The sequence below is a fragment of the Parasteatoda tepidariorum genome, chromosome 10, assembly GCF_043381705.1.
Source record: "Parasteatoda tepidariorum isolate YZ-2023 chromosome 10, CAS_Ptep_4.0, whole genome shotgun sequence".
NCBI lineage: Eukaryota > Metazoa > Arthropoda > Arachnida > Araneae > Theridiidae > Parasteatoda > Parasteatoda tepidariorum.
The window spans coordinates 45,245,327-45,262,717 of NC_092213.1; the positions used below are offsets into that span (position 1 = coordinate 45,245,327).

Below are 17,391 nucleotides of genomic sequence, written 5' to 3' on the forward strand. Positions count from 1 at the left end.
CAGAGACTGTATATATATATATATATATATATATAACAGTAAAACATGTTTAGGCGTGTTCAATCACGTCTTCCTCGCTAATGCTAATGATTCGCCATGTTTTGATAAAATTTATTTTTTCCTTAAGCCATTTATGCCTTTTTACACTTTTAACGGGGTGGTTCCGTTTTTTTAAAGAAAAGGTAGTAACACAGTATTTTATTATATGATTCATTTTTCAGAATCAAGATACATATTTTTGCCTACCATAATATAAATATTTATAAGGATCTTAAGTCAAACCAACGTAGTATTTTATAAAAAAAAGAAATTAAGTAGTAGGCCACAGAAAGAAATATTCATTTGGTATTAAAAATTATTAGTGTTATAAGTATTATGTACAATACTTCAATTTTTATTTAAAAAAAGTAATATTGGAATATTTTAAGTATTAAATATATATAAGTTAGTAAATAGAGTTACCATCTATCTTCGAAAAATCTAATTTATGTGTCCTGTCGGGCATGCCAATCTACGAAACAAGTGCCCAAACGAAGCGTTTGCATGCCCAAGTATTTTTTTCCGATTGCTTAATAATGAAAACTTATGGATGATCCTACCATTAATCTGTTGAAAAAAGGACATATCTGCACCAACGCTTTTATTTCAAACACAGATTGGAAGTGTTCAGTATAATTAACGATGAAGCTTTCAGCACGAAGAAGAATTGCAGTTAATGTAAAATAATCTTATTCACAAAGAAGGGATATATTATCAGGGAATTATTAAATATTACACTGAGGAATAATTTTTTTCTGTTGCATGATATTTTTTGACAGGTCTTAGATGCATCTGTAATGCTGATTTCAATTCTGCAATCAGTTTCTCTCTCAAAGCGACAGTTTTTTTAAATGACATTATTAGTCTGCTTTTTGTCGACATGTACAAGTTTAGAAACGTTATGTATAACAAGGGTAATATATAATAAAGGTAATGTAGATGTTGCAACTAACTTCTAGGGGAGTTAGCGCTTATTATCAGGAATAAAATTGCATGGGAACCCATGCCCGGAAATGTCGCCAGGAGCACTTCCTTATTATGAACTGTTTCTTCGTGTCTTCTGAACATACGAACAACGACCAAACATGAGCAAAGTCTTTTTTTTTTAAATCTGTAGCTTTAGGAGGAAAACTAATTTCAGATTTGAACTCCTAACATCCGAATTAAGCAAGATCTAGTATTTATACAAATATAACAAAAATTTCTTTATCCAGTGCTACTGGAAAATGCATACGTCATAATTTGAATACACGTCATAAATACACGTCAAAATTTGTGGGCTGCTTAATCTGTGTGTTACAATATCTCTGAAAATTTACATGACCCACCGGGCATTTAAGGGGAAAATATACATGACCGATTGGAATTTTTACAAGCCCCAAGCATATCAGACTGTGCAATTTCAGAATTCTGCTCGGTTCACACTTTGAGAACCCTTGGGATATATCTTAATGTGCAACCACTATTGCGCCTCTTTCTACGATTTCAAGTTCAACAAATATTTTAACTATATTATTGGGGAGTGAAGGCCGGTGCATTTGTTGCTATTTGTGTACTTTTTTCTACCTTTTCCTCCACTTATTTTAACGAACTTTTCCATTTGAAAACGAAAATTTTGTTGAGAACATATTTTGACTGCATCGTACAATCAGAAATCTAAACAGCTTAATAACCAAAATAACTTAATAAGTTAATACTTAACCCTGTTGAACTGATGAGCAAAGCAGCGATGCCACACGTTATTTACCAATAAAATCACTTAGCTGCTTTGAAGACAATTTCATGTAATTACACAATTTTAGTGTATCCTATGTTTAGGAATCTTCTATTCTTCTAGGTTGTAATAACGTAACGTTGATTGTAAATGAAATTTCGAAATTTAACATTCAAATTGTAAGACTTAGACAATAAATTTTTTATTTTAAACGTATAACATGTAGACTTATAACATTCTTTAAAAGTATGAAAAAAATAAAAATAAAAATTTTAAAGAATGTTAAAATATGTTGTATGACAAAAGTAACATAATAATAGTATTGTGGAAAACATTATTTTCAAAACAAATTTTTTTTATAATTTGGAAGATGGAAAATCCATTAAAAAAAATCAGTAATCCTAAAAATCAAAAAGAATCCGTAAAAATTAATTTAGAGATTGAACCAGCAATCAAAATTGATTTACTATGGTCTAACATCGGTTATTATGACATACAGAAGGCAAATAGCTTTTATAAACCGTTAAATTTAGCCAAAGTGGACAGTTAACTTTCCTTAAAAAGATTTTATTTTCAATTTATTATGAACATTTTCTAATTAATACAAGGACATTTCAGCAAATTTCATCTAAAATTATTACTAGCACATTTCTATTAATTATAAAACAGATAAAACTAATANTTTCCTATTTTGTCTGACCTTTGCAATGCTTTTCGAATAAAAAAGATTTATTTATGTAGTTATTTTTTCTCTATTTTGTTTCAATTTAAGTGAAGTATCTGTACTTTTTCCATGACCTATTTCTTAAAGTTTTATTTCAATAACGTCTAGAGTGAGGGTCTATATAAAAATTAAAATGTGCAAAATAAAGAGAGAAATCCATTTGTTCTTCTATATTTTAAAGCAAAATCCGAAAAAAAATCGGATCAGTTAAGTATTCAGTCACGGTATTCTCTTAAGAGAATACCGTTATATCTGCAGGCATTCCGTAACTACCACTCGTTCCACAAATTTTAAGAATATTTATCAAAAAGGAAGTATGAATAGATACACAGTGCGTTTTCAAATTAATTTTTAACTGACGAAAATACAGAAATGTTACCATGATCCGACGAAAGTGTATCGGTACATTAAAATATCAAAATTATGATAGCCCAATGAAACAGATTTTTTACTTATAACCCCCCCTTAATTTTCCATAGCAGTAAAACATGTTTCGGCATGTTCGATCGCGTTTTCCACGTTAATGATTCACCAGTTTTTCATAAAATTTATTTTTTCCTTAAATCATTTATACCTTTTCATCCTTCTAAAGGGATGATCCTTATTCTAAAAAAAAAGTAATTAAGCAGTACTTTATTATTATGATTCATTTTTTCAGAATTCTATTCTTCATTCTATTCTCCATTCTTCAATTTATATGGTTTTGCCTTCCATTATATAAATATTTATGAGGATCTTAAGTCAAAGCACAATGTTTTTTTTTATAAAAAAAAATAGAATAGTAGGTCACAGAAAGAATTATCCATTTGATATAAAAATAGCTTTTAAAAACCGTAACAAATTTAGCCAAAGCGGGCAGTTAATTTTCCTTCAGAAGATTTTATTTTCAATTTATTCTAAACATTTTCTAATTAATACAAGGACATTTCAGTAAATTTTATTTAAAATTATTACTAGCACATTTTTATTAATTATAAAACAGATAAAACTAACGCTAGTACATTTCAATTATTTCTAAAGCATTTTAAACTAATGCTATAACATGCTAATTCAAATGCTTAGAGCATCTAGAACTATTTTTAGCATATTTCAAATTATTTTGAAACATTTAAAACCAGTACTAGAACATTTCAACTATTTCTAAAATAGTTAGAGTTAAATCTAGCACATTTAGAACTAATTAAAAAGCATTTAGAACTCATTGAACATTTATAACTAATTATTCAACATTTAGTACCAATTCTAGAACATTTAGTACTAATTCCACAACATTCAGAGAAAAAAATTTTGAACATTAAGGATAGAAAAAAGTTCTGAACTTTTATTCTCATCAAGTCTTAAATTTCATTAATTATTAAAAAATTTCAATAAATTCTAAAAAAGTTTGATCGAATATTATAATATTAAATTTGTTCTATAAAATCAATAATATATTTTCTTTAAGTTGTCAAGCATAATTTTTCAATTTAATAGAAGAAGTACTGTGAAATTTTTTCTAAATGACACAAATAATCGCATTTTTCAACTAAAATAGTTCATCTTTTCTACCTTTAAAATCAGAAACCCTTATTTTATTGTTAATAGTTGAAACGTCACTAATATATCTCTCATCAGTAGAAGTAAAACAACTTTGCAAAAATCATTTAAATATGTATCTTTATTTTTAACAACATTTAGAATCCTTATATACACATCATATCCACAATTTTCACTATTTTTATGTTTTATCATATATTTATTTTTTATTAACATTTTTTAACAAAATATTATCAAATTCAATTAATGTCAATCATTATACCATCTTATCCAATTACAGCGATGTATTTCTATTAAAATTAAAACCATCTATCAAAAATCAATTATAACACTAATTTATCAGTTCAGTTAGGGTAAAAACACTATTAGCTGAAAAAAGTTTCATATGCATGTAATAATTCCCTGTCAAAACAAATTGCTTAGTACGCTATCTATTAAAAAATCTAATCATTTTTCTAATTAGACTAGAATGTTGCTATAAACCTAATTATGTTTATAAATTTGGTATATTTTTTTCAAAGTATTTCAAAGAATTTCTAACAAAAAAGTTCAACCCTGTCTTCAGCATATAATAAGTTAAATTTCATAAAAAAGAAGATAATTTTTTCTTATCTACTTGCATAGTTTTGACATTTAATTAATAAGTAAGGAAACACTTTTATAAATATGCTGAAAAGGAGACGCCATTTTAAAAGTAATAAAACAATTTTTTGTAATTAATTATAAGTTTTTAATGTAATTGAATTCCGTTATTTATGAAAATCAGTTTCTATAATTAATCTATAAACTCTCAATTCCAAACTGTATCTTCAGTTGAATCTGCTTAACAAATTGGCTTTTTTTGTTACAAAACAGAGAAGCTTTGCTCATTTTAAAAATGACTTGGCTTGTTAGATTTTGATGAAACTCTCACAATAATTACATTACTGAATATTTTTTATTGATTACTTTCAACATTTTTTGTTTATTGCACAAAAAATTTACAAATTTTATCATAATATTTAAAGATTTATAATTCTATTGCTTCACATTTTTTCAAAAAATGCAAAATTAAAAAATCAATTTTACCGAATACATGGTTTTTATGCCATGTTCTATGATAAAATTAACCAAATACTAAATCTACCACAAAAATTGCCAAATTCACCACAAATTAAATTACCAAAAAATACTAAATATAATAAATTACCAAATTTATCACAATTACCAAATTTTATCACAGAGTGTAAAATCATATTTTTTGTTTGCTTTAATAAAATAATTTCAAAAGTACTTCTGAAAAAAAACGAGCTTTATGTGTTCCCATGAAGTCAGGAACACAATAAACTTTTCCCACATTCCAGAGGTTTTAATCATACTTTTATCTTTGTGCATTATGGATTGTCGTTATAACAGACTTATACTATATTTTCATTCTAATACTTTACGCATTTTACAAGTCCCAATCTTCAATAAATCGTAACTAATTACCACCAAAATACCAAACATAGCCAGACAAAAAACAATCTCAACTTCAAAACACTTTTTATTCATTAAAGAAATAAAAATATAATCATAAACAGAATAGAGTCCTCTAAAAAAACCATCACGAATATGTGTATTAGTTTATCTCTTTATGGAACGTCACAAAGTTGGCGTTTCAAGCATTGAAAACTATAGGAATGGAGTCGCGTGTTTCATCTCTAAAAGTTGTGTTTTGCATTAAAGAATACACACTAAAATAGGAGTATCTCTTGGCAACCTAACATTTACAGATTGCGTTCCTATTCTGTTATTTCGATGCTTTTTGATGCAGCAGTTGAGACAAGGTTAAGTTTCCATCAGAAGGCTGATAGATCACATTTAAAGAATGCGTATTAATAATTAGAAAGTAAGTTTCAAATCTTTAGTAACTTAGTTTCATTTTTACAAAACTTTTCAAACTATTTCAGCCGAAAGTGCGTAAACGCACACTTTTAATAAATATTTATTTATTAAACCCTTTGACATAACATTTTACATTCTAAACTGTGCGGAATTATTAATTTCTTGATTTAGAAATGATATTTGATTGCACTGTTAACAACAACTCTCAACGGAATGTTCACCGAGATGCCAACTGCTCCCACCAACTCTTGCTTTTTAAAAGGTGACATGACTACTATAAAGTGATGAATTATAAAATCCTACGAATTATTTAGAAAAAGTGGAGGATAAAAATCTACTAAATTGAATTTATTAAACCAAGAATCACAATTAATTAACTACCACTTTAAAATGTTTATTTGCTGTCCGGAGCAAGTTGGCATCTCTGTGTTGAAGACGTCTGAGATGCGTCAATTATTGTTTTGACATTAAAAACAAATGACATCTCCCAGACGTCTTCGTATGTCAAGAGGTTAACACTGTGACTTATAAATTTGGCTTATTTTATTTTTCCTCCATTTTTAAAGGTTTTGATGCCATTTTTAAAATACTAGTAATTCAATTCGAGCAAACACTTTCAGTAGAGAAATTTTCAAAATACGCTATTTTTTTTAAATTTGCAACAGCTATTAACAAATTCGACTTTTTAGAATTATTTTTTCATTATTCTAATTAAGATTAATCAGATGTTTTCATAATGGATTAAAGTTGAAGTTCTTTAAAAAATTAATAATAAAACAAACATCATAAAAAAGTAGTGTCAATCTAAATAACTTGTCTATTGATTTGGTGAATGGTGTATATATGTACAATTTTATTTCTTAAATAAAAGAATATTTTTCATACACGAAACTTCATTTTGTGTCTTAATGAAGGTAATTCACGCCTATTTCAATTAAAATAATACCATATTTTATAAAATTTCTACGCTCGAGCTAAAAAGGATTAAATTTATCATACTTGTTTCCTTACAAGACAGATAACAGTACTGTTGAAAGAAAAGTGCTGTTGTTAATAGTACGGTTGCAAAAAACTATTGTTGCAAAAAGTATTGTTGCAAAAAATAACAGTCGCGAAAAAAGTTCTGTTGCGAAAAAATTAAAACTTCTTGTCTCTGCAAAATTTAAAAACCTGCAATTCTATAAGCAGTGACTTTAACTCCGATATTTTAATAACTCTTTACATTAAACAGTAATTGTAAATAAATATATATTGCAAATAAATATATTTTGTAAGTAATATATATCCTATAACAGAATAATAAATCCCTATCAAAACTTAATCTTACAGCATAATAATAAATAGTATTGTGAAATTAAGTATTAGCGTTAATAATGAAAAGAGTTATACAGGCTGTAAAATAAAGCTGTTTAATATATTAGCCAATATATTGAATAACTAAAAAAGGTAAAACAAAATTCAGACAATGTAAAATTAAATGAAATTTAATTTTTTCTTGTATTTTTAAAAGCAATAGGTTATTTTAACACAGGTATCTTGAAAATGTTAGTCATTATACAGTACCAACAAAAACAAAAACAAATATAGAAATTGTAATCAAAGCTATTTAATAATTTAATACAAAAAACAAAACTTAAAAAGAACAAAAAAAAATGACCGAAAAAGCATTTCTTAAAATAATTAAATTTGTGGCATTTTTCTGTTAAACTGACTTTCGAAATTGATTAGTTTTCTACTTGAGCAAATAATTTATTAAATTTAAATTTTCTAAATTTTTCTCGTTACCATTTCTACACAATTGTTTTTTCTTATTTATTTAATCTTCAAGTTCATTGAAGAAAACTTTTCTGAATTCTAGAAATTATCAAAAGTAATTTCATACTTAAACTTTCTCAATGGATAAAATTTTCGTTAAAAATGTTTATTAGAGTTTTTATAGTTTAAATTATGCATAAATTTATAATTTAGGGAAATTTAAATAAACTCGAAATTAAAGTACTTTTTAAACTATGCAATAAGTCGCATTTCATTAAATAATGAAACTTGTTTCATCCGCAATCTGATGTTTGTTATTTTTCAATTCCTATTATTAGTTCGCACTCTCCCTATCTATATTTATATATCTTGTTCAAATTTTCAATCATTAATAAAATACTTTTTATTCATTCACTCAAGTTCAAAAACATTTTTTAAACTTGTAGATGACACTTATAATATGTTAATAAAGTTAAAAAACTTTATGTTAATAAAGTTTTTTCAAACATTAACTCATTAATTAAGTTTAATTAATTATTTTAGTTTTATATGGCAGAATTGTTCTTTCTATTTTGACACTTAATTTTGTGATTCTGCCATATGTATATGTTACGGTGAAACACCGAAACCTGGAGAATGTCGACATTCACCGGTGAATGTCAACATTCACGTAGTCGCTTGGTGTATGTCCGAAATATTTGCTAAATACCCTTATTTCTGACTCTCACCAGTGAATGTCAACAATCACATAGTCGCTTTGGTGAATGTCCGAAATATTTGTTATATCCAATTTTATATTAATTTATTCGTTAATATTATTATATTTATTTGATATATTTATATTTATTCTATATTTTAATACTTACTGACGATAGATTAGAAGAAACATCAGTGTTTGGAGTATCGGGCAAATATATACCGGGCAATGGCACTTGACCTTAAAAAAACATCAGTGTAGGGTATACCGGGCAAATGTATACCGGGCAGTGGCACTTAACCTTAAAAAAACATCAGTGTAGGGTTAAAATATCGAATAAATGTAATTATATCCACGAATAAATTCCTATCAAATCGAATGTAATAAATATTTCGGACATTCACCAAAGCATATCTGTGATTGTCGACATACACCGGTGAGGGTCTGAATGTACAAGAATGTAATTAAATATACGATCTTTTACCGACGTATTTGGTGCTTCTCGACATTCACCGGTGAAAGTCAACAACCACCGATTTCGGTCTTTTGCCGTGACATATATACATATTTATATTAATTGTAATTATTTAATAAAAAGTAACTAAAATAAACAATTTGTTTGTTGACCTAAGTAGGAATTGACCTCAAAGAAAATTTATATTGCTTGTTGACCTTAGCTATATGTTTGTTGTTGTTTGTGATTAACCATGCAATTAATTTCTTAATAAGAATAGGAACGTAACTTAAGATATATAACTTTTTCAAACATATGTCAGATATTATCGGACAAGTTTTATTTTGGAGTAAAAAAATATATATCATCCACTATATAATTATATAAATTATCAAACTAATTTATTTTAAATATGTAGCATTCTTAATCTATAATACAGTATAAAGATATGATTTGTCATCAAATATTAGCCCCTCCTTCAGTAATACGAGAAAATAAAAATAAAACTATAAATTAGAATGTCTTTTTACTAATATAAACGTCACATTTACTTCAATCAACTTTCATTTGTTGTGAAATAAAATGTACTCAAATTTTTCTTAATTAAGCAAATAAAAATTATAAAGTAAAAAAAAATTTTGAAATTAAAAAAATATGATTTTTACGTGAACTTAGTTAATTTCAACATGCCATTTTGTATTTTTTTCGGCGTTACAATGTTGCACCAAAACGCGTGGATATTAATAAGAAAAAATTCCTATTTTGTAATTTTAAGCGTTGTTTTTTTTGACGAATTCTAGATATCTCGTGGTAGATATTTTTCGAACAAACAGAAACTGGAACTGGAATTATAATGAGATTTTCTCAAAACTGAAATTTATTGAGATTTGCTCAAAATTGGAATTTTTGTGAGATATTGAGCATTAAAATTTTTCTTTTTTCTTTCCTTCTTTTCTTTTTGATGATAAATTTCTTGAAACATCAATATGTAATTCTTCTCACTTTCAACATTAAGAGCAATATGTTAATTTTGAACAGAAAAAAGTTTCAGAATTTAACAACATTTTAATTATTACGCTTTGTTGAATAGATAGTTTTCACTACTGAATAATAGCTTATAGTTTTTACTATTTATTAAAAACTTCATTCGCTTCAAAAATCTGACGAGTAAATCTCAGCCTCTGAAGTTTCTCCTGTTCTGTTTCTCATCTTTTCAATTCCTCAGCGACTGTGGTTTCTTCTAGTTTTGTTTCTCGTCCTTATTTTTCTATTCTTGGTAGGCAACATTACCTTTTTATTTCAAATCACTTTTGTTTTATCGCATGCGGTCTGGCCTGTGTAGAGTTCAGGGAACTCCCCCTTCATCCGAAAGGTTCTGGGTTTGAAACCCGTGCAGGCATGGATGATCTATCCTTCTTTGTAAAATCTGTCCTTACAACATTGGCTTACCTCATATGTTGCCCCTGAAAGAGTGTCCAACAAATCTGTCCCTCAGATGTCTGTATGACGAAAGGTCATTCTCCAGGTGGGCATTAGAAAAAAAAACCGTTTCTTCTCATTCCCATCTGACAGGCCTTGAAAATGAGTGCCTATTTTCGAGCACTTGAAACATACCGACTGTTTTTTCTCTTTCCAATTTGCAATTTTTTGAAGCTATTGAAGTGTTTGAACAAGTAATACCATACCGCTTCAGTTTTTTTGGATTACTTATTTAATACATAGTTTTTACTTTAAACATCCTTTTGAACAGTAACAATACTATAAACAGTAACAATACTGTCACACTCCTATATGACTCCTTTTAAAACTGTGTCCTTTAAACATTTTCATCAAAAATTTAAAGAAACATTTCTACAAAAGGAACTAAGACCTGAACTTTGAAAAATGGCAGAAAATATGATTTGCGAATACGATACGATGCACTCACTCATTAAAAATATTTCAAAAAAAACTTTAATTAATATATTTGTTTAATGGGTTATATGAAAAAAGATAAACTTTAATTTTTATCCTTTTTTTCATATTGTATGATACTTTTCTATTGTATTTCTTCACATTTTAGACATGAAACAAACTCCACTAAACTCAAATAGTAAGATACCATAAAACTGTCCAAAAGGTTACTTAAATCTATTTCCATACCTTTGTTGCAATATTTCCTTGCAATTTAAAATTCCGAGAAGCGAAAGTTATCCCAATTATGAATTACTTAGACAATCGCTTAGTAAAGGCATAAAAACAGAAAAAAAATCATAAAATATGATAGTGGTAAAACTATATTAAATAATACCAGATATTTAGGATGCTAAGTCTCATAAAAACATAAACACATTAGTCGTCACACTCATATACGATTCTAATAACTATGGATCTGTAAAAGTTTACGGATCGTCCTCAGGGGTATCGCCATTAGCCCATTGCGCAGCTCTGGTGAGAAGTAAAAAAAATACTTCTTCTGTGAAAGTCTTAAACGAAATTAAGTTTTTATGTATTTGAAAATTATCTGTTTCAGAAAAATGTCAAAACAAAAGGGTGCAAAACGCAGGCGGCCATCCGCTGCAGACGATGACATCAATGAAGCATGGGGTGGTGCAGCAAAAAATCACGAAGACGAAGGCATCATGGTTGACGATTTATATATACAAGCAGACGAGACAGATATTATACCAGAAAAAGAAAGAACTGGATGTTGGCATGGCTGTATGAGAAGCATTAAGGGTTTGCTATTTTACTACGTTTCTATTAACTTGATTTTGCGTATGTGAGTGTTGAATCTTGCGCTCGAGATTTCAACCACTTTACAATTAACTAAAGCTCTAAAATATACTGATGACTAAGATCCGGTATTTGTTTGCATTTCAATTTTTTTCCCTTTTTTAATAGTTTATGGCGTTTTTTTAAGATTCGGTGATCATTTTTTTTATTTTAAAAAATTTTTGAGTAATTTTTTTTAGTTTTTGGGCATTTTGTTCTTACCATAGCAACAGTTTTACCTTGGTCCCAGTTTGGTTCAAAATTGGCTCGATATGGCTCCTATAAGAACATGCACTGAGGAACCAATATTGGAATGTCTAGATTTTTTTAATGTTGGTTCTAGAATGGCCTATATAGGGGTTACATTGGCCAATATAGAACCTATATTGGTTAAATAATGGATACAAAATATCAGGTGAATCTGACAATTCTATATAGGACCGATATTGATAATAAAGTGGATGTAAAATATCAGATGAATCGGAAAAATAAAGGCCCTTTGAGCCCTTACTGAGTCAATATTCATGAATAATGGCCCAATAAGGGCCCGTGTCATTTTGCTGGTTGATTAAATACTAGCTCATTCTCCAGACTGTCATTCAGTTCAACTGAGTTACTCTGGTCCTCTTCAAAGTTTTTCAAATATGCATCAATAATATATGAAGCTGTAGGAAGAAGGTTCTCCGGGTATAAAAATCTACTTTTGTACAAAAATTCTTTCACATTTAAACGTATTCAATAATCCAATGCAGTTTTGAATTCTTATTTTGCATTTAAAATTTCTACAAAACTTCAATGAAAATTAAATCTCAATTTCTCATATCTCTTGTATCTCTCTTCTCGTGTTTAATGCATGTTAATATGTTGCATGTTGTATGTTAATGCTTTACATTTATAAAACATCTTAATGCGATAAATGAAATTTTAGGAAAGAAATTGTGTAGCAGACTGAAATTTTTGTTCAATTACAAAAAAAAAATTTGAGGACATTTTGATGTTTTTAATGACATTTATTAGCCTTTTTTAAAAGCAATATTGGCGATTTTTCAAGTCATCAGAATCAAAGCCTTTACTTAAAACATAGCAAATTTCAATTGTTTCTTGACTACAACAAGTGAAATTCACTTCAATATTTGTATTAACTGAAACCACCACCACTTTTCGAATAACTGAAAACACATTTTAGCTGAAAATCTGTATTTGTAGATAATGCATGCTTCAACTATATCCTGAAGGTGACAGTCACAGTTTACCTCTAAATCGAATTTATAGTCAGTGATTCGCAGTAAATTTCAGTCAATCAAAATTTTTAAATTAAAAGATGATGAGAATTAAATTAGCAAAAATAAAATAATATTTGCAAACATAAATGGGACATATCTAGGAAGGAGAATTTTCAGTTAAATTATTCATTTTGGATTAAAACTTTTTTTTCTGCAAGAGAATTTTATTTTTTGAAAGTGAATTCTATTGCACTGTTAGAAATTGTTCGGAAAAATGGTTAAATAACAATTCTTTTAATTTTAATTTTACCATATTCAAATAAAATAGTCAAATAACCATAAATAAGATGGTAATCAAACTGTTAACTATGAGGGAAAAAAACATTTATTAACTGCTTTCACCTGATACGGTTAAACAACCAGAATTATATCGCATCAACTTATCCTAAAGAAGCCTTTTAGTTTCTTGCAACTGCGTACGTATTATGGCCGAGAGGGCTAATCTGTCATTCTTATGATCAAAAGCTCTTAGGTTCGAGTCTCAGCATTAACGCCACAATATTTCTTCCATTCCCTTCAACACATAAAAAGTTTCCAGTGCCAAGCACTCTCCAATGCCCATTACCTAACGAAAATCATAGCTCCAATGTCCAGTTATACGTATTTCTCTTTTACGGTTTTGAAACCATGCTGGTTCTAAATTGTTAAAAACCAGTATAGTTTTGTATTCATGGCTTATAACCATACTAGTTGTGAACAGTTTCAATTTGTAAAGGTGAAAAATGTTCTTTATCGTAAACTTTATGGTTAATTGAATGGACAGACTGCTGCTGGTTATTTTACCATAATTTTAGAAGGAAAATTCTAACACAGTGTGTGTGATTAAATTAAGTTCGTGTTTGCTTTTGCAGTTTGGAAATGCATTTAATTTTTAGTCCACTAGGTTCTATTTTTTTTCAAGAACACAAAGTTTAATCTCTATTCCTGAAACTCCAACTGCTTTTAAATATTAGTAATTTTTTAAATTATATCGTGTTAAAAATTTAAAACCAGCAAGGTTTACAAGTGGTTCAACAATAACAGAACAAAAAGTGATTAGAAAAATTTTATTAAATTAAATTCCATTTTCTAATTTTCCTTCATCTGTAGCTTATTAGCTGGATGTCAGCAATTCTAACGCAACTTATCAGTGCAATTTTATTTACTAATATTTTTGTCAGCGGAAATAATTGATAATTTATGATCAAAAAAAACATTGCAAAAAATGCATCTTTCTTAATAACACTAAAGTCACATTTAAAGGTTAAATTTACAGAAATATTTCTGAAATCTTACCTCAATTATATTATGTTTTAGAACGGTAGAAATATTTCAGAACATAAAAGGGACATTTCTGTGAACAGATTTATTTCAAAACAATCATTTAATTAAAATAAATTATTCATTTGGAATTGAGAATATATTTTCTTCTCAAAAGAATTGTACATTTCGAGCGCGAAATTGTGTGATTAAATTAAGCTTGTATTTGCTTTAGTCTGTGGTTTAGAAATGTATTTTATTTTTATTCCAATAGGTACTATTATGTTAACTTTTTTTGTTTCAAGCATATACTACATTTAATTTCTATACCTAAAACTCCAAGTGCCTTAAAAGATAAGTAATTTTTCATTTTACGACAAGAGAAAAATTTAAAACCAGCAAGATTTAAGAGTAATTCAACAATCACGGAACAAAAGTGATAAAAAAATGCAATTAACTTCCATTTCCTTAGTCGAATAAAAAAGTACTTAAATAAATGAACAAATGTTACGAGAGAGTACTTTTTTTCATGAATTAGAAAGGTCACGTGCTATTATATTATTCCGTCCTTTCCACGCAATGTCATTTCAACAACAGGTGCACCAAAAATGAAACTTATTATTGCGCTTAAAGTAAAAAAATATACATTTGCTTCCATGGTAACCGCATTAAAAAGAATTCTGAATAATGCTTTGGTGATTAAATTACATCATTTTTAATTGCTCATCGTTTTAATTTTCTTCTTTATTAGAATTTATATAAACATTAAAAATTTGCGACATTTTTAATGGCAAGTCAGTTTAAAAACTGCTAATGATGTCAATATGGGTGAATGTTTTAAACACTTTGCAACATTAATTCGTGCATTTTTTTTAAAATGAACCGTAGATTAGAGCACAGAGTTAGGAAACAAAATATATTTTAAGAATGGTTAAAAAAAATTAAATTTATTAATTAGTCTTAAGGCAAAACCATTTCAATGTAGTTTAATCAATAGAAGTTTTACTGGATTAAAAAACTGCTTAAAACGAAAGTATTATTATAAACGATACCATTTTTTTAATGAAAATAATATTGTAAGGAAAGAATCTATTAAGGAAATAATGTTATCTGTAAAGACTCGATCGAAAAAAAGAAGCTATTAATGAAGAGAAACTGTTAAGGAAAAGAATATGTTGAGAAGATAATATAATAAGAAAAAGAATCTGTTTAACGAAAGAATCTGTTAAGGAAAAGAGTCTGTTAAGGAAAAGAGTCTGTTAAGGAAAAGAGTCTGTTAAGGAAAAGAAAGTGGAAGAAAAATCTGTTGCAGAACAAATCTGTTACATAAAGAATATGCTCCGTTAAGAGTCATTAAGCAAAAGAAGCTGTTATTGAAGATAAACTATTAAGGATGAGAATATGTTTAGGAAGAGAATCTTTTAACGAAGACTATATGTTAAAAAGAGAATATATTATGGAAAAGAATCTGTTAAGGGAAAGAACCAGTAAGCAAAAAATCTGATACTGAAATATCTTATCCATTAAGAATAATTAAGTAAAAGAGGCTGTTAATGAAGAGAAACTGCTAAGGAAAAGAATATGTTAAGAAGAAAATATGAATATATACAAAGGAAGAGAATATGTTAAGAGAATATATACAGGGTTATTCATAATTCTCTCCAGTGTTTCGAACCGTTATAGTAAAGGAACGAAGACGAATAAGGCAAAAGAGAACATATGAAATTATTCCGAAAGCATTCAAGTTTCAATTTAAGCAGTTGCCCGTAGATGGCAGTAACATGTACCACTGAAGCCAGATGTTGTAAAGAAAAATGGCGTTTACTGACGGAGGGAATTATGAATATCCCTGTATAAAGGAAAAGAATTTGTTAAGAAAAAGATTCAGTTGAGGAAAAAATTTGTGATAGTAAGAATCTGTTACGAAAAAGAATGTTGAGAAAACGATTTGTCATAGAAATTATTTGTAAAGGAAAAATTTGCTTTTCCCTGAAGAATACGACAAAAACAAACTTTAAAAAAATGATCATCAATTGCAGTACCACAAATAATAGACTAACATTTTCGCCTTTTTTGTATAAATTTACACGCTCATTTTCCCAATCACAGATTTGATAATTCACTGATAGATTTCCTTATTATCTGTTTACTCATTATTTTCTTCGATCGTACCCCCCCCCCCTCGTTATCTAACCTTAGATTAAGAAAAATTCCTTTTAAAAATCAAAAACAAAAGTTGTTTAAAAAAATAATAACAATTATAACGTTCTTACGGAAGATCCGATTTAATTATATCAATGACCAGGTTGTCACAGAACCTCATTCCAAACTTTCATCATTAAAAAATATAATTTTTTAAACATATTTGAACTGAAGTAAATTATAAAACTAAAAGCAGTGTTACAATTAAAACAAATAAAATAAATAAACAAAACATTCAAAATAACGTTTAAAACGAGGATATTTCAAATGAAATATGTTACAAGAAATACAAAATATATGCTTCAAAATCTATACAAATAATATGTTAAAAATGCGTACAGAACATGCTTAAAAACATGAATTTTTTATAATATTTGCTGAATGCAAATGAACTAATAATCTAAACTAATCCATCTTTCCTGTCATTTCAAAAAATTTAATTTCGAGTGTGAATTAAAAATAAAAAATCAAATTACTTCATAAATTAATCTTTATAATAATTCAACAAATCTTTTATGACATCTTTTCTTTTTTTTTCCTCCCTGAAACATTTATTTACAACCCCAAACCCATACTTGAATTTGTTTTTTTAAAAAAATTTAAAGCTGTCTTTTAAGTACAGTGACACCGTGAGACTATCGTCGGAGAAATTTTTATTCTGGATACAGATGAAAATACGTGCTTACGAAAATGGACACAGATATATATGCGTACTTGCGAAAATGCAGAATGCATGGCAGAATGCGTGTTTACAAAAATGGATGCAGTTCAAAATGCTTATTTACAAAAATGGATACAGCTCAAAATGCATGTTTACAAAAATGGACACAGCTCAAAATTCATGTTTACAAAAACGGACACAGCTCAAAATGCTTATTTACAGAAATGGACACAGCTCAAAATGCATGTTTGCAAAAATGGACGCAGCTCAAAATGCATGTTTGCAAAAATGGACACAGCTCAAAATACATGTTTACAAAAATGGACACAGCTCAAAATGCATGTTTACAAAACGGACACAACTCAAATTGCTTATTTTAAAAAATGGACACAGCTCAAATGCATGCTTACAAAAATGGACACAGCTCAAATTGCATGTTTACAAATATAGATGCAGTTGAAAATGCG

The 17,391-nt window shown here is 27.9% G+C and overlaps 1 protein-coding gene and 1 long non-coding RNA gene across 2 annotated transcripts in view; one reads left to right on the top strand and one right to left on the bottom strand.

Annotated features, from left to right (window-relative positions):
- LOC139426944 (uncharacterized) overlaps positions 1-17,391 on the bottom strand; it is a 55,604-nt gene that overhangs the window by 28,819 nt on the left and 9,394 nt on the right. The gene's annotated exons all lie outside the window — the stretch shown is intronic.
- Positions 5,748-17,391, top strand: part of LOC107444384 (polycystin-2) — a 40,965-nt gene continuing 29,321 nt past the window's right edge. Inside the window, exons 1-2 of the mRNA XM_016058498.3 lie at positions 5,748-5,883; positions 11,298-11,503. Of these exons, the coding sequence (XP_015913984.2) occupies positions 11,302-11,503 (202 nt within the window). The 5' untranslated portion in view covers positions 5,748-5,883; positions 11,298-11,301. The remainder of the gene's footprint in view (positions 5,884-11,297; positions 11,504-17,391) is intronic.